General features: G+C 49.6%; 1 protein-coding gene across 2 annotated transcripts in view; it reads right to left on the reverse strand.

Annotated features, from left to right (window-relative positions):
* Positions 1-25: 25 nt before the first annotated feature.
* VASH2 (vasohibin 2) overlaps positions 26-27,810 on the reverse strand; it is a 41,050-nt gene continuing 13,265 nt past the window's right edge. Inside the window, exons 4-8 of one of the 2 annotated variants that reach the window (XM_081824829.1) lie at positions 25,945-26,001; positions 25,115-25,189; positions 18,112-18,493; positions 16,805-16,920; positions 26-3,133 (exon numbers count right to left, since the gene is read on the reverse strand). In XM_081824829.1, coding sequence (XP_081680955.1) covers positions 3,061-3,133; positions 16,805-16,920; positions 18,112-18,493; positions 25,115-25,189; positions 25,945-26,001 — 703 coding nt within the window. In that variant the 3' untranslated portion in view covers positions 26-3,060. The remainder of the gene's footprint in view (positions 3,134-16,804; positions 16,921-18,111; positions 18,494-25,114; positions 25,190-25,944; positions 26,002-27,810) is intronic. The other variant, XM_081824830.1, reaches the window with a different exon arrangement.

A 27,810-nucleotide genomic window follows, 5' to 3' on the forward strand; every position in this document is an offset into this window, starting at 1 on the left:
TATGTTTTTGGAAGAAAAACAATCCTTTAGTTTCCAGGATGGTTTTATTAAAGTCCCATGCTGTGTATAAACATACAAGTGATGAGAAAAACATTAACTTGAAACATGCACTTATCTGGCATTCTCTAAAATACCATTATACAAGTTTTCCTTTACTTAGAAAAATACCCACTAAAACAATCACAGTTTTCCTTAAAGATTTAAAAAAAATGTATTGGCCAGAACAAAGTCCAAGAGAATAAACAAGATTCTGAATTGTGTGTCAAAAAAACTGTACAAGGTTGTACATAAAACTATAGCTTACAAAAGCCTTGGGTATAGTAAGAATACAGAATTAAGATTTCCAAAGTTCTATTTACCAATATCTATTAATAAAATCCTTATGAAATAATTGACTTAGAAAAAGTGAAATGCTCATGATTTCAAAGTGTATAGAAAATACTAAATATCACTTTCTGAAATAAAGTATACTCAAAACAGCACAACATGGAGTCTAAAATCAAGATTTCTGTCATCCATTTAAACTTTGCATATATCCCCATAATGGCTTAAGCATAAAATTTCTCTTGCATTTATAACTTTAAAAACTAGACTCAAATCATCTCATAGTTTTATTTTTTATCTTTTGAATAATAGCCAGTTTTAAAATCAATTTTGGGGAGGGGGGTAAATCATGTCATGGTTTTGTTTTGTTTTTGCCTTAATATCATTTTAACTAAATTCCTGCGCTAGAATTTAAGAGTTTGGTGCCTTTCTCACATCTTTCAGAAATCAACATAATTCCATAGGCAATAAAAATAGAATGAAAACTAAGAGCATTTTAAATTACTTTTCATGTTTCTGTGACTAACCCTGGCTCTGGGGGACTGAATCTTAAACTCAAGAAGTGAGTGGAAAAAAGATCAGGTTACTAATTGAATCACCAAACCAGCTGGTGGTTTTAAGGCTTATAAGTCATCATATTAGAACAGTTGGTGTTCCTATCCTTTTACCCTTTTTTGTGGGAAACAAGAGGCTATGCAACTAATGACATTGTATATTTTGGAGGGGACGGTACTTAAATAATACTTGGAAAATCCTATTCCAAGCTCTTAGAATGATTGCAGTGGTAGAAGTTGTATACTTATTAGAGATAATGAAGTGTCAGATTGATAAACATAAGATACATATATCTTGTTTTTCACAGAGAGAGCTAAGTCAGTATTGTTTTAGAAGGAGAATGAATTGACTAATTGAAATACTTCAGTACATGTGGCCATGAGGCTGCAAATGAGTTTGCCTTATGAAGAGATACAAAGATACCTCATCTTAAACTGGAACTGAGAATACTATTCTTAAAGTGATTAAGTTCAGAATTTTTAACTTCTGTATTTTAATCTAATTGAGATGTATACTTACTTGGTCCTTTTCATGTAAAGGACACTAAACTTCCTTCTTTTTCAAGAAAATACCACTTTCTATGAATGCCATGAGTTGTTGTTTTTTTTTTAATGCCATTGAGTTTTAGCATAAAGTGAGCTCATGCACACACGGCCGAGGGATGGAGTCACCTTCAGTGGTTTTACTGGTAAAGAATCTCAGTGAGCAGATTATTTTTCTATTCCCCTTTCTAAAATCAGGCAAAGAAAGCCAGGCACAGAAAGCCAGAGAGGAAGCCCTCAACTGAGATAACACTTCTGTTGACTAGCAGACTTCACTTACATCTGCGCGGTAGTCTCACGAGTTGGCACGGCCGTTGAGCTACAATAGATGAAACGGAAGCATGCTCTTGATGTTGATAACATACAGACTTGGCGGGTAGGGTTCCTCTGTGCGGTCTGCAGTCAGAAGTTACACAGATACACTGTCCATCACGGACTCCATCACGCTCTAAGATGGAACACTGTACCTGAAGACTTTTCCATTTAAGAAAAGGTTCTGCTTCTCTAATTCATCACATTTTCCAATATCAGTTCCTAAATGTCATGAAGTGGTACTTAAAAGCAAGGGACTGGAAAGGGATCACGTCATGCCACATTTGGTCTTAATATAAGACATCAGAACACCTCTCTGACAACAGTGAGTCCTTCAGAATCAAGGCCTGACTCAGAGTTTAAAAATCAGATGGACGTAAACAGAAAGGTTAACTGGTTCTCAAGACTCTGCTGATTGATTCCTGGCCTCTGCCTTTCTGAGTGTGTGATTGTCGGAGGTAATTGCAAAACTGCTAAATGTGTGTCACAGTGCCATGACCTCTTGTGCTTTTTTTGCTGGAGTTTGCAAAGTTTAAATGTTAGTGACAGAACACAGACTACCTTCTGATCATGCTTTTTGTTTTGAAAGAACAAAAAACCGCTGTCAGTGAATGCTTTAAGAAATATTAAGAAAGAAGTAACTCCAAGGTCCTGAAAATAGTTTCCTGTATTGCCAGAATTTCAGTGCTTTTTAGTAAAACACTTGATATAATACCTTAACTCCCATTATGTGTGTACCAGGAAAAAATTCCAAACTTTGTGGAGATCCCCATTGGAAATACTGGGGAAACAATACAAATAGAATATATATAAAAAAAAAAAACAACAAAACCATTAAGTTTGCATATCTGATGTCAAGATGCTGAGGTAATATTGACTGCTTAAAAAAAAATCCCACCAATCTTTGCCTCTGTTATTGCTGAAAAAAGACATTAATACTGGCTGAGTTACCTTACTATATCAAAAGTGGGAGGGAGGGTTTCAGTAACATATACTACTGGTGAGGAGGCATCATGTTCAAAAGCAAGGAGACAAAAAGTAGGTCAATGGGAAGATAGAAAACTACGGTTACATATTTCCCTTTCTATCTGTAGTGAGGGAGACAGTCCAACCCCGATGGGGTTTCTTACTTCGGCCTTTTCCTGGTGGCCCCTTGGTGAATTTCAACATTAATTGTTACCACCCACTCAGATTCCATGTCCAAGTGAATCCTTAAAAATAAAATCCACAGGTTCTCAATAAATAGTTGCAGTTCCTCCTAAAGACGCTGGGGTAAAGTGCAGAGAGAAGCACCACGGAAGCCCTCTTACTGGCTGATATGGCTTGCCTAAATTCGGATTTGGTAGCCCACCTCATTCAGCGTGCTAAGGTCAGCCACATTCTTCTCAGGCAGTGCAGGCCTAAGGGTCAAAGGAAGATGGTGGGGGAGAGGGGATGGGATAGAGAAAGATCACTTAGTATTTGATTCAGAGAACTCGACTTTGTTCTCCTGACCCTTCAGATGCTTGCCCCCAGCCCGCCCCCCGCCCCTACCCCCGCCCCAGCCTTGGTTCCCAGCGTGACCTCGTGTTCTCAAGTCCACTTTGATGGGCTATGTAGGGAACATTTTCACAGGCTTTTCAATGTAGAGCTGAAAAAAACTGACAGGTTGCCGAATGAGTTTGTCCAACTTGAAGCCTGAAGCCTGCGTTCCATCACACTAACTTCTGAAACCCAGTTATCTGTAAACCTTGCAAAGGTCTAAAAAAATCACATGTAGTCCAGTAGAACTAAAAACCTCAGCCAGACTCTCCCTGAAACCTTGGCTTCCTGGTGCTCGTGCCCTGGGGGAAACCCAGCAACTACAAGACTTCTCAGGTGCCAGATTGGCACGGAGAGATGCTTGGCTATCTTTGATAGAGGATTACTCTTCCAGGCCTCGGTGCATAAAATTGGGGCGGATCCTTTACAACTCATCTGAAAAAGCATGTCAATGTGGAAAATCATTCCGTGGCAAATCCTCTCTTCTCCCTAAATACATTTTCCAAAGTACTAGTAAGCATTTATGTGAAGTCATGTCAGAAAATACTTCAAGCTGGAAAAAGAAAATCAGTAAGCACATCACCTGTCTTCATTAAAGACATTTCCTCAATGATTTCCCGATATAAAAGTACGCCCAAGCATTCTCCCGACTTCTCTCACAGTTTTTCCATTTCTTAGCCTCCTACCTTCTCTGATAAGAGAGAACGGAGCTTCTGAACCAAGTTTAGCAGGTTCAGTATGGCTAGAGAGCTCTAATTCCAAAGTTTCACATTCAGCCATTTTTACCAGAAGACTGAAGATATTTTTAGGATACACATGACCCTTGTTTTAAGTGTTTGAAGAAAAGAGACCAAAATGAAAATATAATGGTTTCTTGGTTTATCCTTTGAAGGGTTTCCTAACAACAAATAGATTTCCCCCGGCAGGAAGGTGCTCCAACTCACAGAGCCAGAAATCAACAGCCAGCTAATGTCGACGGGGCCGCTTAAGGACACGAGGCTCAAATTTTGGCAACAAGTTCTACCGCCTACATATTATTCTCTCTCTGTCTCTCTGTCTCTGCCCACCTCCATCTCCTCTCCCTCCCTTCCTCATCACCCCTCCCTCCCTTTCCCTCAACAGCCTATGAACATCCCCTCTGAACCTGATTATTCAAAGTGGTCAAGAAACCTTCCCTGACTTGCTACTTGGCATTACTAAGGAACTTGTAAACTTAACTCATCTCTGTGTTGCATGAGGCTGATTTCCCAGCGTGACCATGTGCCCTGCTTTACTGGTCAGAATCATGCCTCTCGTTTCTTTGTGTCTCTGCTCATGGTGCCCGGGGTGCACAGATGATGCTGACAAATATGGCCGACAGAGGACAGACGTCCTCGGACTTGCTTGCATGTAGGCCCCTGCTCACTGTACCAAAGAGCTCAAGGCTTCTGACCGGAGCAATGGTGTCCTCCAGCCGTACGTGCCCTAGAGATCAACAGAGCCACTGGTAGAGTGGACCCCGGGGACCACTGTAAGGACCATTCTTGAGTTGGCAGCTAATGGGAGCACACTTCCAGCTGAGGGTTCAAACTTAAATTTATATCTCTATCCTAGTCCTCAGCCCGCTAACGTGGAGAGAACTAGGGCTCTTGCAGACAAGTCCGGTTCAGAGTCCATTTGTATCTAATCCATTTTCTTTCTTTTTTTAATTATTATTTTTTAAGATTTTATTTATTTGACAGAGAGAGAGGGAGAGAGACAGCACAAGTAGAGGGAGAACCAGGCTTCCCGCTGATCAGAGAGCCCGATGTGGGACTCGATCCCACGACCCCGGGATCATGACCTGAGCCGAAGGCAGATGCTTAATGACTGAGCCACCTAGGCCCCTCTAGTTCAGTTTTCGAAAAGCCTGACATAGAGTCTGTTTTGTTTCCTTGCCTGAGGTGTGTCATCTTTTCAAACAGCGAATATGGGACTTCCTCCTTCAGGTAGACTCCCCATAAGTTAGCATCACCCTAAGGCAAAAGAGGTTAGAAAGGCAAATCTACTTCCCCCCTCCTCCATGTGCCCCACTTTTAGAAAATTCAGCAATCAAAAAAAATTCACTTGCCGAAGGATAAGCTTCAAGTATCCCTAGGATAAGCTTCAAGTATCCCTATGCATTCCTCGCTTTACAAAAGGATTAAATGGGGGGTCATTTCCTAGAACAATTAAAATATAATTTCCACACTACCTTTCCTGGTGGTTGAACTACGTGCACATATGTTCCTTATCCAAATATAAATCACATTTGCAGTGAATGGATTTTTTCTTTTTCTTTTTTTTTTTTTTAAAGATTTTATTTATTTATTTGAGAGAGAGAGAATGAGAGACAGAGAGCATGAGAGGGGGGAGGGCCAGAGGGAGAAGCAGACTCCCCGCCGAGCAGGGAGCCCGATGCGGGACTCGATCCCAGGACTCCAGGATCATGACCTGAGCCGAAGGCAGTCGCTTAACCGACTGAGCCACCCAGGCGCCCCAATGGATTTTTTCTTTATCTGATGCTTTTAATGATCTCTGCGGGGCAGAGTCTGTTAGTTGCCCCGCCACGTCCACCATCCCCTTCTGCCTTAGTACAAACCCGCTTTTCAGCCGGCCACAGAGCTGCCAGAACACAAACCACGTTTCCCAGCCTCTCTGAAACCGGTCAGGCGTCGGACTAAGGTGTAGCCACTGAGACTGACGTGGAGGTTACCAGACACCTCTTCCAAAGGCAAGAAGCATGGGCCCTTCGTGGGTTTCCCTGCTCTCTCTCCTGTCTTGTGGAAGTGATGGCTGGAGTGCGGCCCCCAACGTGGGACACTGGAGAGGCCCAGCAGGAAGACGCCCCCTACCGCCTCAGTTGAGCCACTTTCCCACGTTGGTGAGCCCCCGGCTAAGTCCTAGCTTCACCCCGACCTTACCCGCCACCAAACCTGGTCCTGACTGGGATCATGTCCGTCCGTTAACTCACTGAGACAACGCCAAGTCCGATGCCAGTCATGGTGGGTGCCGAGTGGGCCTGAGGAAGGTTCACCTGGGGAGTGAGCACACGTTCCTAGCAAGTTCTCTAGAATTCCACTCGGGAGAAGTAGCCACACCCTACACAAAGTCCGGAGACTCATGTGTAAGAGTCTGTCTTCTTCCCCAGGGCCCTGCACCCCGTGCAGGACCTACGCCATGGCGGCTCTTCACATCTCCCATTGTCAAGAGTAAGCAACAACTCGTGCTCAACAAGAGGATCCCCGTTCCAGGGGCCTTTGCAGCACACACCAGTGAGCTCACCCCAGTTCCGGCACCTTTCTTCCCAACCTGGCCTCTTTCTCAGCACCGAGTTACACGTCTCCTTCTCCGAAACTCTGAGAAATATGCTGCCCTTCCTGTGTGAGAAGAGCGCTCGTAAGACACCAGCCTAACATGCTTTCCCGGGTGGTGGAGCAGGTCTGTGCTGACCTCTTTTCTCTCCCTCAGTCCCCGGACCAACGGCGCCTGCTGGGAAGTCAGCGGCAGGACAGGCTGCAGGGTCCGGGGGTCGAGAGGAGGACGAAGCCTAGCCGCTCGGCCCTGGGATGGGGGCTCGCCTGGGATCCTGCTGCAGCTAGCCACCGGCATGCTGCCTCCTCAGAAGCCAGTGTTCGCCCACTCACCGAACTCTCTCACTTTGGAGCCCATCGGCCCCCAGGAAACGGAATGTTCACCACACTCTTCCAAGTGTGTGTGTTCCTAAAACTTCAGCCTTTACCTTTACCCTTGGTCTGCTACTGGTTCCCTTGGAAACAGATGTACTTTAACTCGGGGGGTCTTTGGCCTCCTTTTTCCTAAACCTTTCCTTAGCACCTCCACCAGTCGCTGCCCCCTGCCCACCCCAGCGGGGTCTTCCAGGTGCTGAGAAATCACCATTATAAATAGTTTCCATTTAGTTGGCCCTTACAAGGCACCAGGCATTGCTCTGAGAGGTTTACGGGGATTAACTGAGTGTCACCATAACCTGATGGGGTTGATACTGTTCCTACCCATTTTACAGAGGAAGAAATCGAGGCACTGAAAGTTAGGGAACCTGCTTAAAGCAAAGTCACATGTTTAGCAAGTGGTGGAGCCAGAACTCCTCCCCGGAATCTAGAGCCCGTGTCCTTAACCATGAGGCAAACGGACCCCATCCTCCCACTCCCCACACAAAGCATCCTCCCAAGCATCGAAGGATGACACCACAACCACTCCCGCTTCTGCACCATGACACGGAATGCCCAACCCCATGCCTTGTCGTCCCTCCATGGTCCAACCCGAACACCACTTCTCCCGCGAAGTATCTGACTTCCTTCCCTCACAACGCATTACTTCTCGCCCCCGTATGCTAGGGCATTTTCTCTAGTACATCTGCTAAAGAATCCTGCAGGTTCCTACTCCTCATGCCTGCCTCAGAGACTGAACAAATTGAGAACAGGGATCCAGTCCATTCAGCTATGAATCCCTCCTGTTGAGTAGCCTGTTCTCAATTAAACCTGGGTCAAGTTCTCATTAACATGTAAATGGCGGAGAGGGCTTCATTATGTTCTCTTTATCATGGGATATTTTTAACAACGTCCTAAGCCAGGAATTCAAGTCACCATGATGACATTCTAAGAACTAACAAGTTTTCCTGTACAGGACAGGATTTATCTTACCAAAGCCGCTTGGGGAACCTGCCTACTTTGAAAAGCTGAATGTGGATCTGCAAGCACAGAGAGCTGGAGGGCTTCCAGAGGAAAGGGACTAGGTTGTCCCCTTCCTCTGTAGCCCACCCGTCCCCCTGCCCCCTATGTATCCAGAACCCAGGGAAGAACAAAAGGCTAATACTGCCAGAAAAGGATTCAACTGAGATCCCCGGTGAACTGCCTGAAAGAGGAAACCCTTTTCTCTCCCAGCGCTGCTGGCTGCAATCCCCTGGCCTGGCAGAGGGCATAAGTGGGTTATCATAGCCTGCCACTTGCCCGTGGGCCTCAGCCAGAAATCCTGCTCCCTCCTGGCCAGCAGCTCGTTTCAGGGCCAGAGCTGGGTGAGCTTGTGCGTGAAGAGACCTCTTCCAAGCGCTCCCCTGGCTATAATTAGAATTCTGCAACGGATTTATTTTTAAGACACACAAGCACCAGGATGATGATTCAGCCAGATCTGCACTTGCCCAGAACCTCTCATCAGATCCACGGTTATTATTTTAGACCGAATAATCAATGTCTCCAAACCCCTCCCTAGTCCACACAAGGGAAAACATCTCCGAGGATTTCCTAGTGAAGGGCTTTCAGCCCGCCTTCTGTTTTAGGGGAAGCAGGGAAGGGAACTTTAAGTTTCCGGTTAATAGACTTTGTGGAAGGAAGGGGGGGTGGGGCGCTTCTCTCAGCACACAAATGGATAATCCCAGCCTCGTCTGTTGTCACATAAATATATCCAGGGTGACTTAGGGTGGATGGCCTGGTCCCAGGTGTCCCCTTCACCCCACCCTCAGGCTTGCATTCCTGGAGCTAGCTACAGCAGAGGCTGTTCAGAGGGGAGGTAAGTTGAGGAGGACAGGATGGTGGTTCCATAGAGAAGGTATTCTGTAGCAGGGAAACCTTAGTTTTCCATCCTTGTGACACATGGTGGAAATTCACACTCTGGATTTTTTTTAAGTAAGCTCTACGTACAATGTGGGGCTTGAACTCACGACCCTGAGATCAAGAGTCATATGCTGTACTGACTGAGCCAGCCAGGGGCTCCCACACTCCCGATTTTCAATGTGATCTTTTGTTCCAGGTAGCTGGGAGTAGATATGGGACTTTTAGTTTTCCAGTTTGTCTCAATCTTATATGGCTTGTGACTCGTTGACTTGATCCAAGTCCTTCCGAAACCTTGACAGTCCGGGGCGAGTGAACCATCTCGTGGGTGGGCAGTGGCCCCTCGAGTCTTGCACACAACCTGAGGCAGCCTCAGTGTCCAGGGAGAGCTTGGCTAGATTCTATGTTGGTGTCAGTGAAGCCACAAGGAACCTCAGAACCAGAAAGTTCATGGCAGCATGTTGGGGACCGAGTGGGGACATCGTGTCCTAGGGCTGAACATACCAGCTGGTGTGTGTCTGTGTGAGACTGGGTTTAAGAAAAGAAGCAGTAACGCGGAAGGAGAGCCTACAAGCTTCCCGCCAAGCTCCAGCCCCCATCCCTTTTCTGCCCTTCTGACTAAGGCCTGAGTCTGGGGCACCCCTCCCCCCACTTCTCAACCCCCGCCCCCCTCCCCTCAGCAGCTGCTGGGGAGCAGGGTCAGCAGGCCTGAGTGGCGGCTGGGAGGGGAGGGCAAGGCTCCTGCAACTTGCTGGCTGCTTACTCACCCACAGGACTTCATTAAGTAACACTTTGTGCCAAGTACCTTGTAGGTCTCGGGGTTACACCAGGACAAACAGCAGCTCCTGCTCTCCCTGGACCCGAGGTCCATTCCCTTTCTTCTGATGGAAATTTGCCTCTTGTTTCTCCCGTATGAGTAGGATACACTTGGGGGACACGGCCCATCTATGTCCAGTTCAGGGCTGCCTGATTGGGAGGCACGGGCCACCCATCTATTCATGCTTCTTACTCCTGTGTCCCCTGAGGTCACAGCCCTGGAGGGTGGGCAGTGTGCATGCCCATGTGTTCACCCACTCACCCTCACGCACAAACACACCCAGGAAGACCAGGTTGGCTCTATTCCTTGTGGACTCGGGATTCTAGAAAGGGATATACAGTAAGGATGCAACTCTAACATGGACCTCTCGGTCCTCAGTGTTAAGTGTGTGGGACAGATTAAATCAGGGATGGTGCTGGCCCAGCATTTACAAGTTCAAGCAGAGACCCCAGGCCTTCCTCTCTTGTCTAGTCTGGCAGGAATCAGGTCAGGCTGGGCCCCGAGTTAGGACTTATGACCTGTCTGGGTAGGCCTCAGTTGGAGGGCCACGGGAGGGGGAACTGGTTCCTTCCAACCTGTCACTGTCATTCCAAGCCCGTCCTGCTCCTCGCTCACATTCGCCACTTCCCAGGACAGTAGGTACCCTGCTGGCAGGTGCGGGGGGGCTGACAGCTGAAGCTGCTATGCACGCATAAGAGATTCGGCTCAGCAGAGACTCTCCAGGCCCTGCCCCTTCTTTCAAGGCCTGCAGAGGTAGGAGGCTCTGGCCAGAGACCAAGAGCCACAGGCCACTGTCTGAGATTCCAGGGCACAGCCTCTTCCCCTTGCTGTGATGGAGAACCCCTCTAGCACCCCCCAATGGTGTCTGACCTCCAGGAGCCTCTTTGCTCACTCAGGTCAGGAGGTCTTTGCTGATACGACTCATCATCCATCCTGGTTTCTCCAAGCGTCCCCAGGGACCCCAGACTCTATGAAATCCCAGGAGAGCTAAGCTGAGCAGTCCTTTGTCTGGGCTTCTAGTAGGAAACTCCACATCATCCAGGAGGCTGACTTCTCCCTCTCCTTCCACAACCATTCTACTTCTCTCCCTCCCTCTCTCTCTCTCTCTCTCTCTTTTGCTTCCCCTCTACTTTCCTTGCTAAGGAAATTATCTCCTTTTCACCTCTGGGGACATTTTCTCATCCGGAATGGAAGAATGGAATGACTTCTTGGGCCTCATTCACAATATCTTCAATGTGATTAAACCATGGAATCAAACTGATTCTCTATGACTTCATTATGACTTCATGGCCTCACTCGGGCAACTGCCTGGAGGCATCATTGCGATCCTTCAAGACAGAAGGGAGCAGGAACTCCACTGTCTAGCTTGGGGCCAGCAGTGAAAGGAGACCTTATCTTAAGATGGGGCTTAGTAACCTCTGTGACCCTGAGGGTCTCCAGCAGGGTGAGCGAAGCCCCCTAGAGCCACAAACCGCCACAGAGACAGATGACCAAGAAGGGAAATCAAAGAGGGAAAAAAAGGGAGGAATAGAATCATAAATAGCAAAGAAGAGCAGTGGAGGGACAGAGGGGGTAAAAGAGGAGCCAGAGAGCGGAGAGAGAACAAAGACATTCTCAGGGGTCCTTAGGGACTCTTGCCCCACTTGGGAAGAATGTTCCACGTGGTCATTCCAATTGGCATGAGCTGCTTTCATGCTGACATGGGCAGCCCAGCCAGAAACCTGCCGTCTGCGCACGCCTACGCTCCCGGGTTGTGGCCATAAGCAGTAAGCCAAGACGTGTGGACTGGCAGAGACAGAAAGGACCCCAGGGAGCCTTCGTGGTTCTGCGTAGGGGAACTGTTGGCATTTTAAGTGGAAAGGTTCTTAATGGGGGAGGATGAGCTTCGCAGGAAGTTTACCATCCTTGCCCCTCCCTGGGATCTCTCATTATAATAAGCAAAAACCTCCCCTCGTCCCACCTCATTTCTAACCCTTGTCCCCTAGGGTGTCCTGGCTGCTGCTGAGAAGCGACTGGCAAGGGGACCGAGGCCCAGCATTGGGAAGCAGTTGGTAGAAGTTCACGCCAGCCTTTAAAACGTGGGTCTCAACCTTGATCTCCTTGTCTCTTTTAGAACCATTTGACTGCTCTGTGTGGAAGGTGCTTTAAACACTCCTAGGGGAGCAGAGGATGACAAAGGACTGGTGGGTGGAGGGTGGGGGAGTCCGTTTCCCTCTCGAAACCTTGCCCTGAACCGACACCTCGTACAGCCTTTGCTGTTTGCCCTCCCACCCCGCTGACTCTTCTGTCAACCCAGTGACACCGATCTTCCTTTCCAGAAGGATTATTCAGACCAGTGCAAAAATGGAGAGGAATGCAGGGCTGGAAGTAGCTGCAGCTGTAGGGGTGAGGTAGGCAGGGATAGAATGCCACTAAAATTATCCCAGCATAGAAAGGCGCTGGGGCCCCACAGCTGATGGGCCTCTTGCCTGTTATGGTAATAGTCCACCCTTGGGCCACTCCCAAGCTTCATTATGGCACCCAACACATTTAGAAATGATTTGATGGCCTTATGTAATGCTGAAAAAAAATAACACAGTGACAGAGCCACCAAGCCCTTCCTAGTCCCAGCCATTCTACCGTAGGATGCCCAGAATTTTGGTGGAGTTATTGGGTCACAACCAGATGCGTCCCTTTCTCATTTCCTCGCCAAATCAAGATCACCTGGAGAAAAGCCTGCTTGGTGAAGGCCAGAGGTAGAAGCTGAGAAGAGGCTCTCCTCCAGACACACCTCTAGGAACCAGGGTGTCCTGGGCTCTAGTCTATGGCAATGGCAGAAGCTGGGATCTGGAGGGGGCAGGAGGGGCTTGGTGCTTCCGTCCTTCTTGTCCTCCCTGTCTCATGCAGCCCTTCATTTTACTTTCAACTCTTCCCTTTCTGTCCTCTCGAGCCCCTGTGATCCCCTACCCAGCCCTGCAACTCAGAAAGCAGGATTTAGGAGGAATTAGTAACACCTTGTAACACCTCAGTCCACTTCAAACTTCAGCCACGATGTTTGACCTCTAGAAACCCCTCCTGACCTCCAAACTCGGAAAAGAAGGGGCTTCAACTACCAAGGATGGCCACTGTCTTCCCGGATTTGCTCATACGAAATGGTCCACAGGAACCCACAAGCCACCTGGGCTCCCTTGATGGTCAAACTCTTCCAAAGCCACCCCGCCCCGGCTGTGAAAAAGAAAATCCCTAAGACCTGACCCACTAGGGAGAGTTCGTGGAGGGAGACTCCTGGGAACCAGTGCCGTGCCCAGGAGAAAGGGCTGCGGGGTTCTGGGGCTGGTCACAGCCACTCTTCGCCATTTTGGAAAAGTTTATGTTTTCATTCAACCACGAGCCATCACCTCTGTGCCCCTGGGGCCTGCCTGCTGGGGCTGGGATCGACTTCGGGGCGTGGAGGGAAGACGGTGGTGGAACGGAACCCCCATCTTCCTGCAGGTCTTCCTTTCTGACCCCTCCGGTGACTACTGCCCTCTCCCTACTGCCTTTCTCCCCATCCCTGGGCCCACTTCCTGCTTCCAGCCAACAGGAGGGATGAGGGCGAGTGGGGCCCCGACACTAGAAAGTAGCTTTGCAGTCACAACTGCGGCAGTCTAAGAGCTGTCCTCTGTAGGTGCAAGTGTGGTCCCTTGCCTTGGCTGCGTGACAAAGCAGCCAGAGATTAGGGTATGGGCATGGCCAGTTTCCCTTCCTGGCCCCTAGAAGAATGACCAGCCAGGCTCCGACCAGCGTGTCTTCAGTGGAGCCCAACCATGGGGGTCAGGCCGGGGTCACACCCTCTAACCTCACCCCAGCACCTCAGGCTCCAGAGGCCCAGGCAGGACTGGGCAGAGCTGGGCCCCGGAATCACACTCGGCCTCCTCTGCCCCCCTCAGCAGACCCAGTGCCTGCACCTTGACATTCTGTTGTTTTTTTTTAAAGCCAACCCCCAAATCAGTTCTCCCATTCTGACTGATCAAACCGTGGCTCTCCAAGAGTGGTCCCTGGACCAGCAGCATCAGCATCACCTAGGAACTTGCCAGAACAGCCGGTCCTCGGGCCCCATCCAGATCTGCTGAATCACAAACACTGGGAAAGGGGCCCCGAAGTCTATTTAAACAAGCCCTCTGGGGATTCCGGGCTTGCTGAAGTTTGAGAACAGGGTGTAGGATCCTTCTATCTATCCTCACCTGGGCCCTTGTGCTGCATGCAGCCCCTTCTCCACCCCGTGCAGATAACCCACCTGCTACTCCTCACTCCCACCCAATGACGCACCTCCTTCACCAGCAGGATAAAAGCCACTGAATGCACAGTCTGTCAACTTCTACGTCCTCATCTACCTGACCTTAAACTCTCCCTCATTTTCCCCCCTTCCTTTGCTCCTAAGATCTTCACAGCTGGCTTCTGCAGGTGCGGACAGGCCCCTTCACACTCCCGATCCATCCTCTCTGCCTATTCCTCCCCCATCTCCTGTTCTGGTTCTTCTTCCTCCGGGCTACTCAGGGCCTGACAGCGCTTCCTTCCTTCCTCACCGATTTATCCAGCTATCGCTTCAGCTGTCACTTCTAAGTAGATGGTTCTGATGTCATGATCTCTATTCCTCAAGCTCCAGATCTGCATTCTCAGCGGCTTCTAGGATGCTCCCCCGGGATGCCTGAGAAGCGGCTCAAATCCCACAGTCCAGGCTCCAAGGCACCTTCTTCCCCTACTGTTCTCAGACCACCAGCACCTCGCGTGTCCTCTGACTTCTGTCTCCACAGCCAGTGTCTGAGATCGTGTTGGCTTTCCCATCCCTGGGCACTCATGGGAACTTTTTCTGGTTAAAAACTTCACAGGCGGGCGCCTGGGTGGCTCAGTTGGTTAAGCGACTGCCTTCGGCTCAGGTCATGATCCTGGAGTCCCGGGATCGAGTCCCGCATGGGGCTCCCTGCTCGGCGGGGGGTCTGCTTCTCCCTCTGACCCTCCTCCCTCTCGTGCTCTCTGTCTCTCATTCTCTCTCTCTCAAATAAATAAATAAAATCTTTAATTAAAAAAAAAAACTTCACAGGCCTTGGACTGCAAAGTTCCAGTGGATGCAAGTAGAACAGATGCGACAGCACTCGTCCGAAACCCCACACGGCCGTCCCGCGCATCAGTGAGTCAGGTGGCACGCTCAGGACTCTGGTTTAGAGGGCAGAGCGGGGCTTTATTGACTGCTCGATGTCTGCTGCAGACTGCGAGCTCCGAAGGGAAGACTTCGCCCTCCTGGGGCAGCAAAGCTAACCAATCAGAGGAAAGGGCCCCTCCCCTGCTTCTTGGGTGACCAGACTGCCACTTCTGGGTTGCTGGCTGCATGCTTCGTGACCCTCCGAGGAGGGTTTACATACGCACAGTCCTCTGAGACAACTGTTACTTTGTTCAGGGACGCCAATGACGGGATGACTGCATCAGAGAGGGGGAGAGCTAGGGTTACGGTGAAGGTCAGGGTCAAGAGGCAAGGGTGGTGGTCAGCATCGGGGGCAGGATTCGGGTCAGAGGCTTCTGCAAAAATCTGAAGTCATCCTGCTCTCTAAAGGGACAAAGCCATGCTGAAGCCCCCTTGTTCTCCAGCTTCTCTTGCTGCAGGAGCTCCCCAACCCCCCCCCTTCCTCCTTCTCCTTTCCAAGCCCGGACCCCAGTCATCTTAGCCAACACCTCTGGCTGTAGATTCTGCACCCTGGGTTCAGCAGTGGGAAGTAGAATGGGGACAAACCGAGAACCTTCCTCGGAACTGACACCACTTCATCCCGCACTGTTCTTCCAAAGACAGAACCAACACTTCCGTCCCCCTCCCCCTTCCCAGAGCCAGGGGACCTGGGTTCCAGCCCCAGTCCCATCACTGACCAGCTACAACACAGCATAAGATAACAAACCTGGTTTGTGTTCTTGTTTCTTCCTTTGACAGTGAAAACGAAAACTCTCCCTTCTTACTCTACAGGATTGATGTGACGATAACGACATGCTTGTATTAAAGGCAGTTCACCATGAACAAATCGCTCTCACTATGTCTTCTAAGTTGATCCTACGACTCCTTGAGAGAGAGGCAGCGAAAGCATTTTTACCCTCTTGGACGAATGAGCAAACTACGGCTCCTGAAAGGCTTGCCCAGGCCGCAAGGCTACGGGGCGGCTGAGCTGAGGCTCACCCCGGACCTCCGGGCGCTGTACCACACCGTCCCTGGCTCGGCGAGAGCCTCCTGTGACCCGGCGTGCTGCTGGTATTAATAAAAGTGGTATTTTTTCCTGCTGTGTAATCATGGCCCAAATATCTGCCAGTGGATTATCACTGGTTACTTTGGGCCTCCTCAGCTTCTCCAATCTGTCAGTGCTCAAGTGAGTCATTTTGACCTAAGAAGTAGGTGTGGGGGGCGCCTGGGTGGCTCAGTTGTTAAGCATCTGCCTTCGGCTCAGGTCATGATCCCCGGGTCCTGGGATGGAGCCCCACATCAGGTTCCCTGCTCAGCAGGAAGCCTGCTTCTCCCTCTCCCCCTGCTTGTGTTCCCTCTCTCACTGTGTCTCTCTGTCAAATAAGTAAATAAAATCTAAAAAAAAAAAAAAAAAAGAAGAAGTAGGTGTGGAATCTCTGGCCTCGGGGCTAAGATGGGGGAGGGTAGAGTCAGCAAGGGAGAGGAGGAGCCTGCAGGTATTTCTGATGCCATGATCCAAAGAATGATTGTGATTTCTGCCGGGCACAGAGGGCTACAGGGTTTTAGGAGAGTTTCCTCAGTTTTAACAATCCGATCTTCTGGCTGAGGGAACTTAAGCCCGGGACGCTTACATGACAGGCCTCACGTCATGGGGCTCACAAGGAGCTGAGCTGGCCCCAGACCCAGGCTTCCTAAGTCTACATCCCCTGCTCCTCCCACGAGGTCAGGATTTCGGGGTATCCTTCATCTCTTGCGGTCTGGAGCCTGTCCCTTCATCTGAGTCTACAACTGGCAGGCGGCGGCCGCAGAGCAACGGGGTTCATGTGCATAGTGGATCCTTCTCCCCAAGGGATGCCCCCTGAACGAGGGGTGGTCCTCTCAGAGATCTCCGTCTGCTTCAGATGCCATGCCCAGGACACACCTTTGTCCCCACGGGCCAGGACAACCCCACGGATGCGTGTGTTGGGCCCCGAGCCGGGGAAGAGAAAATACTCACGACTTGTCTCTCCTGCCGAGCCGTCTCGGGGGGCTCGCCTGTCTCCTTCGGGGGGACAGGGACTTCCCCCGGCTTCTCACTTGGGTTGGAGAATGGGCACTTGCAGGTTTCAGGATCTGAAGGAGATGTGAGGAGTTACCCCACTGGCCCCGAAAGGAAACCACCCTCGTGTCTTCCTGCAGCATCCCTGCCCCCAGCCTGCCGTGATCGCGGGGCTTAGGAGGTACCGAGCTGGAAGACCTCCAGCGGGGAGTCCTAATAGATGATCCTCGCGCAGTCTGCACTGGCAAGGAGCAAAGGACCCCCTCCCAGAGGCTGAAATGATTACACCACGCCCCCTTTTCCACAGCAGAGAGGCAGAGCCCCATGCCTCAGCCTCCTGGGGCTGCTTCCAGGTGCTGGGTGCTGTCTTGTGAGGGCAAAGTCCCACCTACATTGCCCCAGAAACCAGCTTGTTCTTCCTCTGACTCTCCCACCCCACACACAGGCACAGAGCGGTTTCAATTTCTCTAGAATCTCTGTTCCAGGTTCCTCAGGGTGAAGAGGACAAGTCCCCAGGCCCTAAACAGAACCAAGCCTGAGGTCAGCAAAATCTCTTTCCCCTGGGGTCCTCCGTGTACACACAGGCTTTCTCTCAGTGACTCCACAAGCCCTGGAGGGACAAGGACAAGCAGGCATGATGTCACCAGGGATGTGACATGGGAGAAGCAAGAGGGGCTTATGAGTGTAGATTCTATGAAGCCAGCACAGTGAATGATTCTTCGCTATTGTGACACCAGGTCAGAATTTTATGCCAAAATGCATTGCAATACATAAAGCAAACCCAAGACATAATGCCACTCTGCAAAAGATTATAAGGCAGGGTGATCTCGTGTGCCCAGAACCTTCCTGGTTTTAAGTACTAAAGATGTCATGTCCTGGGCATGTTTCAGGCAAACTGGAATGACTGGTCACCCTATTATAAAGACCAAAACAACAAAACAAAATGAGAGGCTTAATCTAAAATGACTAACATTTTAGATTTGATTTCATAGAAGGATGTACATGCCAAGACATCGCTTAACTGTAACATCTAAGTTGACTTCAGCTCCAGTGTTTGAAGTAGTCTATACAAAGAGAAACTTTAATTGTCCATGTCAAATAGCAAATGATTTCTATTTTTTGTTTTAATAGGATGGCTACTAAGCAAGATAAACTCAAGAAACTTTTGACTATCCCAGAAACATGGGGCATGAGGCAAGAGGGAGACAGACAGAGGTTGGGGATAGAACTCTCTTGCATCACTCATTCGCCTTCCCAGCACCTACCTTCATTCTCATGTCCCTGGCATATTTCTCCAGCTCCTTCCTTATGTCAGCCCTCAACATCTTTGAGACATTGAGGACCAGCTGCTTCCACTCAATGGGCTGAAAGCTATGAGGCTCATGGGGGACATACAGCCCAATCTTGACCTTCTTCACTGTGTGCAGGTACTTCTTGTAGGAGTCTTCAAAATCAAAGATGAGGTCACTCAGAGTCCGAAAGGTCAACGGCTTGTCCATCAGCTCAGCCCTTCGGCTCATGCCCAGTGAGCCATAGTGGCCATTGCAATAAATCCCCAGCACAACGTGGTGAAAGTAGTTTCCTGAGAAGTAGGTTTTAAAGCTGATGGGGAATCGCTCGATGGAAGGCTGTCCATTGGTTAAGTATCTTAGACCATCTGAGTCAAGGAAGAGAAGGGAGGCCTTGAAAATTCAGAGCTTGGACTCCCAGGAAGGGAAGTGGCCCAGACAGGCAAAGTAAGTGTCCATCCCTCTGCCTCTGAGGCCCACATCTAACCTATCCAGACTAATCCTTTTAGAAAGGATTCACTTGATATCTTTGAGTACTTATTATATGGTGCATACTGAGGCCAAATTAAAATGGGACAATGAGAAAAACTTGCCTTCTACTTTAGTAATTAAATAAATGCAAAACAAGATCATGGCTTTTCCCCCTCCCTTGGTTTTCTACAGGGATGATGAGTATTAAAGACTTTTTTTATGTAATCAGAATGACGTTCTCAGACATTAATTCTGGCTGGAGTGTGTGGGACAGAGCCAGAACTGAAGGCCTCTGCAATGTTCCAGGAGAAAAATGAAAACCAGAATCAAGGCAAGGCAATGAGATGTAAAAGAAACAGACCGGGGCGCCTGGGTGGTTCAGTCGGTTAAGCATCTGCCTTCAGGTCTGCTTCTCCCTCTACCCCTCCCCCCTGCTTGTGATCGCTCTCTCTCAAATAAATAAATAAATAAAATCTTAAAAAAAAAAACAAAAACAAGAACAGACTGGTTGATTATCTGGAAGGGAAGGCATCAGAACAGGTCACACCTGCCCCTCATCTGTTGCTCTCATGGACCCCAGCACACCCATGCCAACAGCCTTGGGTACCACACAGAAAGCTGCCTCCAGCACCCGAACCTCAGGCTCCTCATTCCCCAAGGCACTTGGCGTCACAGATTGGCTTTCTCCACTTATCAGCCCATCTGGATCGAGCAACCCAGCCTCTTACCGTTGTATCGGTTTGGGACCAGCTACCCTACAGGTGCAGCGTCATGTAACTACCCCACTGACTCCACACGCCGGAGCACTGGACAAGAAGTACCACATCCTTCAGCCCATCTCAAAATCCCAGGATAGTCCCGGCAAGGACCCAGTATTTCTGGAGAGGGATGTTGAAAACTCACGGTGTCACTTTTCTGCTGAACACCTGTGGTGACTCCAAGGAGTTTCTAAGGTAAATAATAATCCAGGTGCTCCCCAAGGCAGCTTGTGCCTGGTAAGTGCTCAGTCAGCGGATATGGTTCTCCACTGTCTGAGAATCTGTCTTCACCATTTCTTGCCCCCACTCAAGTGGACTTTCTACCCAGAGGCCAGAATGTTCTATTCAAGCCAAAATTTGGTACGTGTCAACTCTTCTGCTTCAGTTTTCACTGTCTCTCATCTTCTTCAGACTTGGTCCAAATCCCTTACCAAAGTCCTGCCACAATTCAGCCCCTGCTCATTATTCCTTTGTCCGGTTTCATGCCCCCCACACCCTGGTCCAGCACATGGACCCGCAGTCAACCCGAGACATTTTTGGAGGATACACCGAGACCATAAAGAATCCACGCCCGTGCCCTTGGCACATACATTCCCTCATAATGGGAAGTCATATATAACTGGAAGTCTTAAATGACTTTTAAATGACCTTCACATTACAAAGCTATGAGCCCAATTCAACAAAATGCCTCTGCACATACTCTGCACCACATGACACCCCCTATTGCAGTAGAACTTCTCTTATGGCTTCACTCACATATCAGCCTTCTAGTGCAGGGGATTCAGACCTGGCAGAGATCTTTGGGGTCTTATAAGAATCACGAGTGAGGACGGTGTGGGCTTACTCTCTTTATACAGGCGGCACCCCGACTAGAACAGCCCCACTGCTCTCTCCTCCCTCCTTCCACTCTTCCCCGACCTTCCTCAGTATGAGTTAAGTAGCCCCCCCAACTCAAGAGCCCCTGTAGCACTTGCTGCTCAATCATCCAGCGTTGTAATTGTGTATTTGCATTTTGTTTGCATCTTGTAGGGGCGGGAGTTGTGTTTTGCAGGCTGGTGTCTGTCCCCAAGCGTAGCCTGGTGCACAGAAGTTCTTCGTTAATGCTTGCTGCAAGGATGACCCTCCATTGTGAGCACACCTTCCTTAGGCTCAAAAAGACTGCCTTAGTGAGGGCCAACCCAGGTACCCTTACAAGAAAGAAGCTAACAGAAGCCAGCCCGAAGCCCTGAGGTCAGCCCTGTCCTCTGTCCTCAACTTAAGCACAGATGGCTCCTCGCTATAAAAAGTTACCTGTTGGACGCCTGGGTGGCTCAGTTGGTTAAGCGACTGCCTTCGGCTCAGGTCATGATCCTGGAGTCCCGGGATCGAGTCCCACATCGGGCTCCCTGCTCGGCAGGGGGTCTGCTTCTCCCTCTGCCCTTTTCCCTCTCATGCTCTCTGTCTCTCATTCTCTCTCTCTCAAATAAATAAATAAAAAATCTTAAAAAAAAAAAAAAGTTACGTGTTCTGTCTTCACTTCCTCCTGTGAGATTAACTGGCAGTAAGGGAGTGAAATCACAACCTTCCGAGTCCCCTGACGTCCATTCCTGCTTGTTTTCTGGGGTAAGTTCTCTGGGGCTGGAATAAGGGCATTCCTTAGCTGGTTTAGACAGGATAGCAAGCCCTTACTGGGTGCGGATCTCCTGTGCCAGACAGCCTGCAGACAGGGCTGTGGAGCCAAAGATGAAGCCTGTCGGGGAGACAGACTCAAATGGACACAACATGATCAGTATGGTAGCTCCTCAAAAAAAAAAAAGAAACAAACAAAGAGTTGCCACACGATCCAGCAACTCCACTTCTGGGTGTGTACCCACAAGAATTAAGGGACGCCTGGGTGGCTCAGTCGGTTAAGCGTCTGCCTTCGGCTCAGGTCATGATCCCAGGGTCCTGGGATCGAGGCCCGCATCGGGCTCCCTGCTCCGCGGGGAGCCTGCTTCTCCCTCTGCCTCTGTCTCTCTCTCTCTGTCTCTCATGAATAAATAAATAAAATCTTAAAAAAAGAATTAAAAGCAAGGACTCGAACAGGTATGTGCATACCCATGTTCACAACAGCCAAAAGGGTGACGTGACCCAGGTGCCCCCAGATGAATGACTGGATAAACCAAATGTGGCGTATGACATACAACGGAGTAGTATTCTGCCTTAAAAAGTTAGGAAATTATGACTCGTGCTACAACACGGATGAACCTTGAGGACATCAGGCTCAGTGCAATAAGCCAGTCAAAAAAGGGCAAATACTGTATGATTTCACTTTCTGAGGTACCTGGAGTAGTCAAATTCAGAGAGATGAAAGTAGAATGATGGTTGCCAGGGGTCGGGCGGAGGGAGGAAAATGGGGAATTAGCATTCGACGGGTGTGGCATTTCAGGTGGCGGAAGATGAAGTTCTAGAGATCGCTGGTGCCCATTCTTTGCAATGTCACTCAACTGCGCCTTAGACATGGTTAAAATGGTAAATTTATGGTATCACTATTTCACTGCAATTAAAAAAACCCACATTCACAATACATGTACGTCAAGCCACTACGCTGTTCACCTTAAACTTACACAGAGCTCTACGTCCACGGTGTCTCGGTCAAACTGAAAAGAACCACCCCAGCGTGATGTGTGCTGCGAGAGAGACAAGCCCCGCACCCCCAGGGAGAGCAAAGAGGCCACGCGGTGACCACACCGAAATTAGTCTTGTGGGACAAGTAGAGTCAGCCACATGGAGAAGAGGGAGGGAGGAGGGGATGTCACAAGTCGCCATCGCTAGGATTTGTTCCATCTTTATGGCCATCAGGAAAGCCATGGGACCTGGAGCAAGTGGGCCCAGAGCAGGCAGGGACAAGGAAGTGTGGCTGAGGGCAGGGAAGTGGCCTGAGCTTTTCTGAGGGAGCAGCCGTGCTCAAGGTCCTGGAAGATCCGCCCAGCATCTAACCCGCCTCTAATTACAAATCTGTCACCTGAATCAGCCATAGCACTTTAGTACCGTGATTAAGCCCCTTCATGGTCAGCGAGGCCCCCCAGATTGCTGCCAGGATTTGGAAGATGAACTAAAGGGCTCTGTAGCGGGCAGGGCTGTGCACGTGTGTGCATGCACACATGAACTGAAGCAAGAGCAAACGAAGGGGCTCTTCCTGAATGAATCCTGAACTCTGGACTAACGTCAAATGAGAGAAAACAAGGAAGGACAAGACGGGGGACTTGGGCTTCCAAGCAGCAACTGAGCTGACCTGTTTCAAAGTTGTTGAGGTGCCATCTGTTTCCCAGGACCCGCAGAGGGGCCTGTAGGTGACACAGACAGATGACCCAAGTCATGTCCTTCACTGTGCTCGAGAGAAAAGCAGGCCATAGGGATGCTGACAAAGAGCAAAGAGAAAAGACAAAGATGCTGTAACTTTTGTAATTCAAGTCTGTGTTTCTTGTCTGTGTCCAAGAGTCAAATTTCCCTGAGTTCAGCAGTGTGAGCCCCATTCCTCCACCCTTCCCCACCTTCTCGGCACTTCTCTGAAACATCACACTGGTAAGAACAAAGGAAAACCGAGAGCACACTGTCTGATTTGGACAGGCCCAGAGGCCAGTCACAAGTATATTCCTCACAATCCCAAAAGAACTGATTAATCCCAGTAAACCTAAAGTAGTGCTTCTGTTCATACATAGCACAGGGCCGCGGCTACTGTGTAAAGCAGGATGGCCTCTGCCCAGGTGCACCCAGACCTCCGTCAGCAGAGTCTGAAGGTAGCTGGTCCGTCCAGGGAAGGGCCTGGGCTCGTGCTCTCCCTCACTGATCCCCCCAGCAAATCCCCAACAGCTGCTCACCCCCATTAAACTCGCAGGAGGCTCTGCCCCACAGCTGTGGCGGACTCCTGCCACAGAAGGGCCCCCGGAGCCATCTGCGGCCTCCACCCCGTTCTGCCCTCTGGCGGGGCTCCCCAGGCACACATCTCATCTCCTTTGTGAGGAGCGGAGAGGAGGTAGGACAGAACTGTGGGGGAAGGGCCACAATAGGGCTCAAGCTCCCATTTTTCAAATGTCAGCCTGGGCACCTGTGGACAGTCTCTTTCAGACGAGGCCTGCCAGTGCCCTGCAGACTGCAGAGGGCCAGAAACGCCCCTTCCCATGAACGTGTCCAGGAGACCAAGCCCACAGACTGCACCTCTCCTACTGACCCCGGGCTGATTCTGAGCCACCGGTCCTTCCGCTGACGTCACGCTAGCCTCTTTCTCTCCTGGGTTTCCTTCCAGCTCTCTAACTTTCCTTCTTCGTCTCTGTCACGGGCTCACCATGTCCAACTAAACCAAAAAAGGGCGAGATGTCATCCTTGAACTTCTTCTCTTCTCACTCCTTCCACAGCAGCCTCCACTCCCTAAACACTCGCAGCTCCCCAATTTCTATTTCCAGTGCAGAGCTGCCTCCTGAGCATCATGCTCTAAATACCCCACCCTGACATCCTACCACACCCCACGTCTCAAATTGAACAAATTCAAATCTGAACTCCCCTCCCCATAAACCTGACTCTCCCCACAAGCCCTTCCCTTGGGCTGCAGCGTACTTATCCAATCTCAGTTTTCCAAGCCAGAAACGTGGGCTCGTTGCCTTTGTCTCCTCTAACTCTTAGAGCTGATCAGCCCACGGGTGGTGTTGATGACCCCCCGCTCCTTCCTCCACCTTCCCGGCTACTGGGTCAAAGTAGCTCACCTCTCGGTTGCCTTCATCACTGTATTGGTTGACTTCTTCCTCATCAACTCCTGCACTCAGTTGGCCTCTAAGTCCTGGAAATTCTATCTCCTTGGTGTCCCCTCACCTCCATTCCCCTGGCCAGGACCATGGTTCAAGCACCACCATTTCCCTCAGGGAGCAGCTCCTAACGGGCTTTGCAGATCCAGCTCCTTCTCCAGTCTGCCCTTCAATCTGCCCGAAGAACCACCTCTCTAACACACACGCCTGATCGTGTCGTGCCTCTGCTACTGATCTTTCACGGGGGCTGCCCTTGCCTTCTGGAGGAAGATCACAATTCTCAGCACAGCACTCAACAACCCACCTGGTCTTTCCTGGGACAACCTGCCAAATTCATGTCTTGCTGCGTCTCCTTGGTCACTGTCCCTTCCAGCCATCCACCCCAAAGGACTGCAAGTTTCTTTGCTCTTCTACCAAATCATATTCTACTGCCATCACAGCTTTTCTGGACCATATTCCCCTCAGGCTAAGGAGCCAGAAGTCTGGCGGAAAATGGAACAGAAAGTATGGGAGAGCCCAGACCCTTGTTTCAGCTCTACATTCTGTGGAGTTAAGACTCTACACCATTGCTTGGTCTCCTCCACAACCCACTCTTAGAATTTTCCCTAGAGATGCGTTTGGATAATCCCATTTCCCCTTGACTGTCTATCTTGTTGCAATGCCAGATAAATGCAAAAAATAATGATACATGCTCTCTCTGCAGTCCCTCTAAGTTGGAATTCTCCTCGTGACTAGTGGATCTGGCCTGAGACCTGGGCCTGGTGCAGGCTGCAGCTAACAGCTTACATTGACAATGACCGGGGAGCCAAGCTCTGATCTGGTTCAACTCTAGAAGGTGAAAGTTAAAGAGAAGCATCAGGGGGAGCTTGACACTTTCCCCAAGGAGACCACGGGCATCATCTCTGTGAGTCTAGGACAACAAAGGCACAATGGGCCCCACAGTGAGGCCACCATCTATGGAGTAAACTTGAGCAAACATAACTTCAAGGATACATGCCCAGGATGACAGCTTCCAGGCATTTGATAGGCAAGGACTCCCGAGTCATTTCTTTCGCTGTTTCCATTAACCTGTAGGGTAGAGCACAGCAAAGTATCTCAGGACTTATTTAATTATGCAGTCTGTCTGTCGGTCAATCCATCAGCGTGCCTGTCTCCACACCAGGTGCCATGCAGGTTTATAGAGGGAAAGGGGAGAGCTCGCTGTGCAGGACGGAGCCAAGGTGCATCTGGATCCGGCAGAACTAAATTCCTAAATTCTCCACTCCTCTCTCCAAGCGTTAGTTCCTGGAGGTTGGTGCCTGTATGCCATGGCATTCTCTATGCCCCAGGACAAGGGGCATTACAAAGAGCAAGTAAAGGAGGCCACATAAAACAAACTTCAGGGCCACCTGGGTGGCTCAGTCGGTTAAGTGTCCGACTCTTGATCTCAGGGTCGTGAGTTCAAGCCCTGCATTGGGCTCCACGCTGGGCGTGGAGCCTGCTTAAAATAAAGAAGATACACCCTGAAATTGCATTGCCAAAAAGAAGCCTGAAACTGTGTGATGCTGGGGGTGGAGCCTACTCAAAAAACAAGAACAAAAACAGAAGCCAACTTCACAGGCCTCCTGCACGCCTGTAAGAGTTAGTCTTCCCCACAGAGCTTAGCTGTCAGAGTGGCCCAGCCCCTAGCCCCACCGCCAACCTGGCCCTGGGGCACCCCCACCCCCACCCCTTACAGACCAGGATGTTGGAGCAGGGGATATAGGGACAAAGGGTGGGAGAGGGAGTTGACAGCTTTCGAGTAGGAGAGAGGTCCCCTGGCCCACAGATCATGCACCACTTACCCACTCAGCGGTCTCATTTTCCTAATTTCAAAGAACTGGGTCCCTGTATGATTGTATCTGTGTGAAGTATGTAAAGGGAAAGTGACAGAAAACTCCAAAGGTCCCAGTGATCCAGCAGAGGAAGCTATGCATTGATTTCTTAAAGGGATGAGGAATGAAGAGTGAGGGACTTTCTGGAAAGTGCCCAGTAGCCAGAAGGTAGCCAAGAGCCTCTTACTCCTCACTGTTCTGCCCTGAAAATCCAATTTCTAACTTAAGCTTCAAAACACCTTGGACCTTTATAATAGCTATTTTCAATCTGCTCTGTATTCTGTTTAGTTGAAAACATGTCTTAATTCACTTATTAGACTACAAACTCTTTGGGAGTTAGGACCATTTATTTATTACCTTTATATCACCCACAAAGCCTGGCACAAATCCAACATACTCCAGTTAGCAACTATTATTAAATGAATGAGGAATAAATGAATAGATGGGTGGACAGATGGATGGATAAATGGGTGGATTAGTGGAAGGGTGGATGGATGAATGAAAGGAAGGAAGGATGAATGGAATTGATGGAATGGAAAGGTAGGTGGATGGATGGATGGATAGACAGACGGATGGAAGGAATTGATGGAATGCAAAAGTGGGTGGATGGATGTATAGATGGATGGATGGATGATGGATGGAAAGGATGAATAGAATGGAAGGGTGATGGCTTGGAAGGGTGGATGGATGGATAGATAGTAGAGGTGGATGGATGGATGGATGGATAAATGGGTGGAAGGAGTGGATGGAATGGAAGGGTAGATGAAATGGAAGGGTAGATGGATGGATGGGTGGGTAGGCAGGCGGGTGGCTGGATGGACAGATGGATGGATGGAGGGAAGGATGATGGATAGAAGGGTGGGAGCATGGCAGAAGGGTTTCTCAACAGTGCAGTCTCTGCAGCAAAGTTTACTGTGGAGACATCACCTTCGTTTCACTGGACTGATACTAGACCATGGTTACTAAGTCTGAGAGGATGACACTATTACCCACAACTTGGGATTTAGCTGGTTGCCCAGAAAGTGTCAGGGACTGGCAAGCCAGCACCAGGTCATTCTGAAGGAGATCAAAGATTCCCTGATGTGATGCTCTCGGAGACTAGATCTTGATTTTTTCAGAGCCTAAAGAAAAGTTGCTTTACACATTTCTCTTTCCTGCCTCAAACAAAATCCTATAGATAAAAGCATATGTTGGGAAGGTGCTCATGAATGGAGAACTTGTAACCCTGGCAGGGGGTATGAGGGGAGATGTGTGACCCCAGAGTGGTACAAGCAGTGGCAGAAGGGGGCGCTGCACACCCTCCCAAGGAGGGTTAGGACCCCCAGCCCCCTCCCCCCAACAGGCACGCATAACAACTACTGGAGGGTGGGGGGTGGGGAGCTCATTATAAGGAGACTCTGGGCTCCCCCCCTGGAGATTCGGATTTCAGGCCATGGTCCTAACCCTCGCTGTCATTCAGAGTCACACTGCCTTGGACTGTTGTGTTGGAGGTTCCAGGGTGAGAGCCAGAAGATGATTTTAACAAGCTCACCAAGCTGGAAATTATCAGCATGAGCCATAAGAAGAGCCCATCACAGTATATAGGCTCTTGCCCAGCTTTTGAAAAATGCAATATAAAAAACCTCAGAGGGAAAAGAGAAAAACGAGGGGCTACGTATCCTCACCGTGAAGCGATATTTTTACTTGACCAAAGATCTCATTCGAACAGTGAGACTCCTGGTAAATTTAAAGTAGAATTCAGTGGACAAAAATTCCACCTGTATGCCTTTCTCCCTGTTCACAGATCCAGTCTATACACCTAGTGTGTAAAGTGAGACCAACGCATAATAAAGTAAC

Source organism: Leptonychotes weddellii, chromosome 6 (genome assembly GCF_054177405.1).
Source record: "Leptonychotes weddellii isolate Sample4059 chromosome 6, ASM5417740v2, whole genome shotgun sequence".
Classification (NCBI taxonomy): domain Eukaryota; kingdom Metazoa; phylum Chordata; class Mammalia; order Carnivora; family Phocidae; genus Leptonychotes; species Leptonychotes weddellii.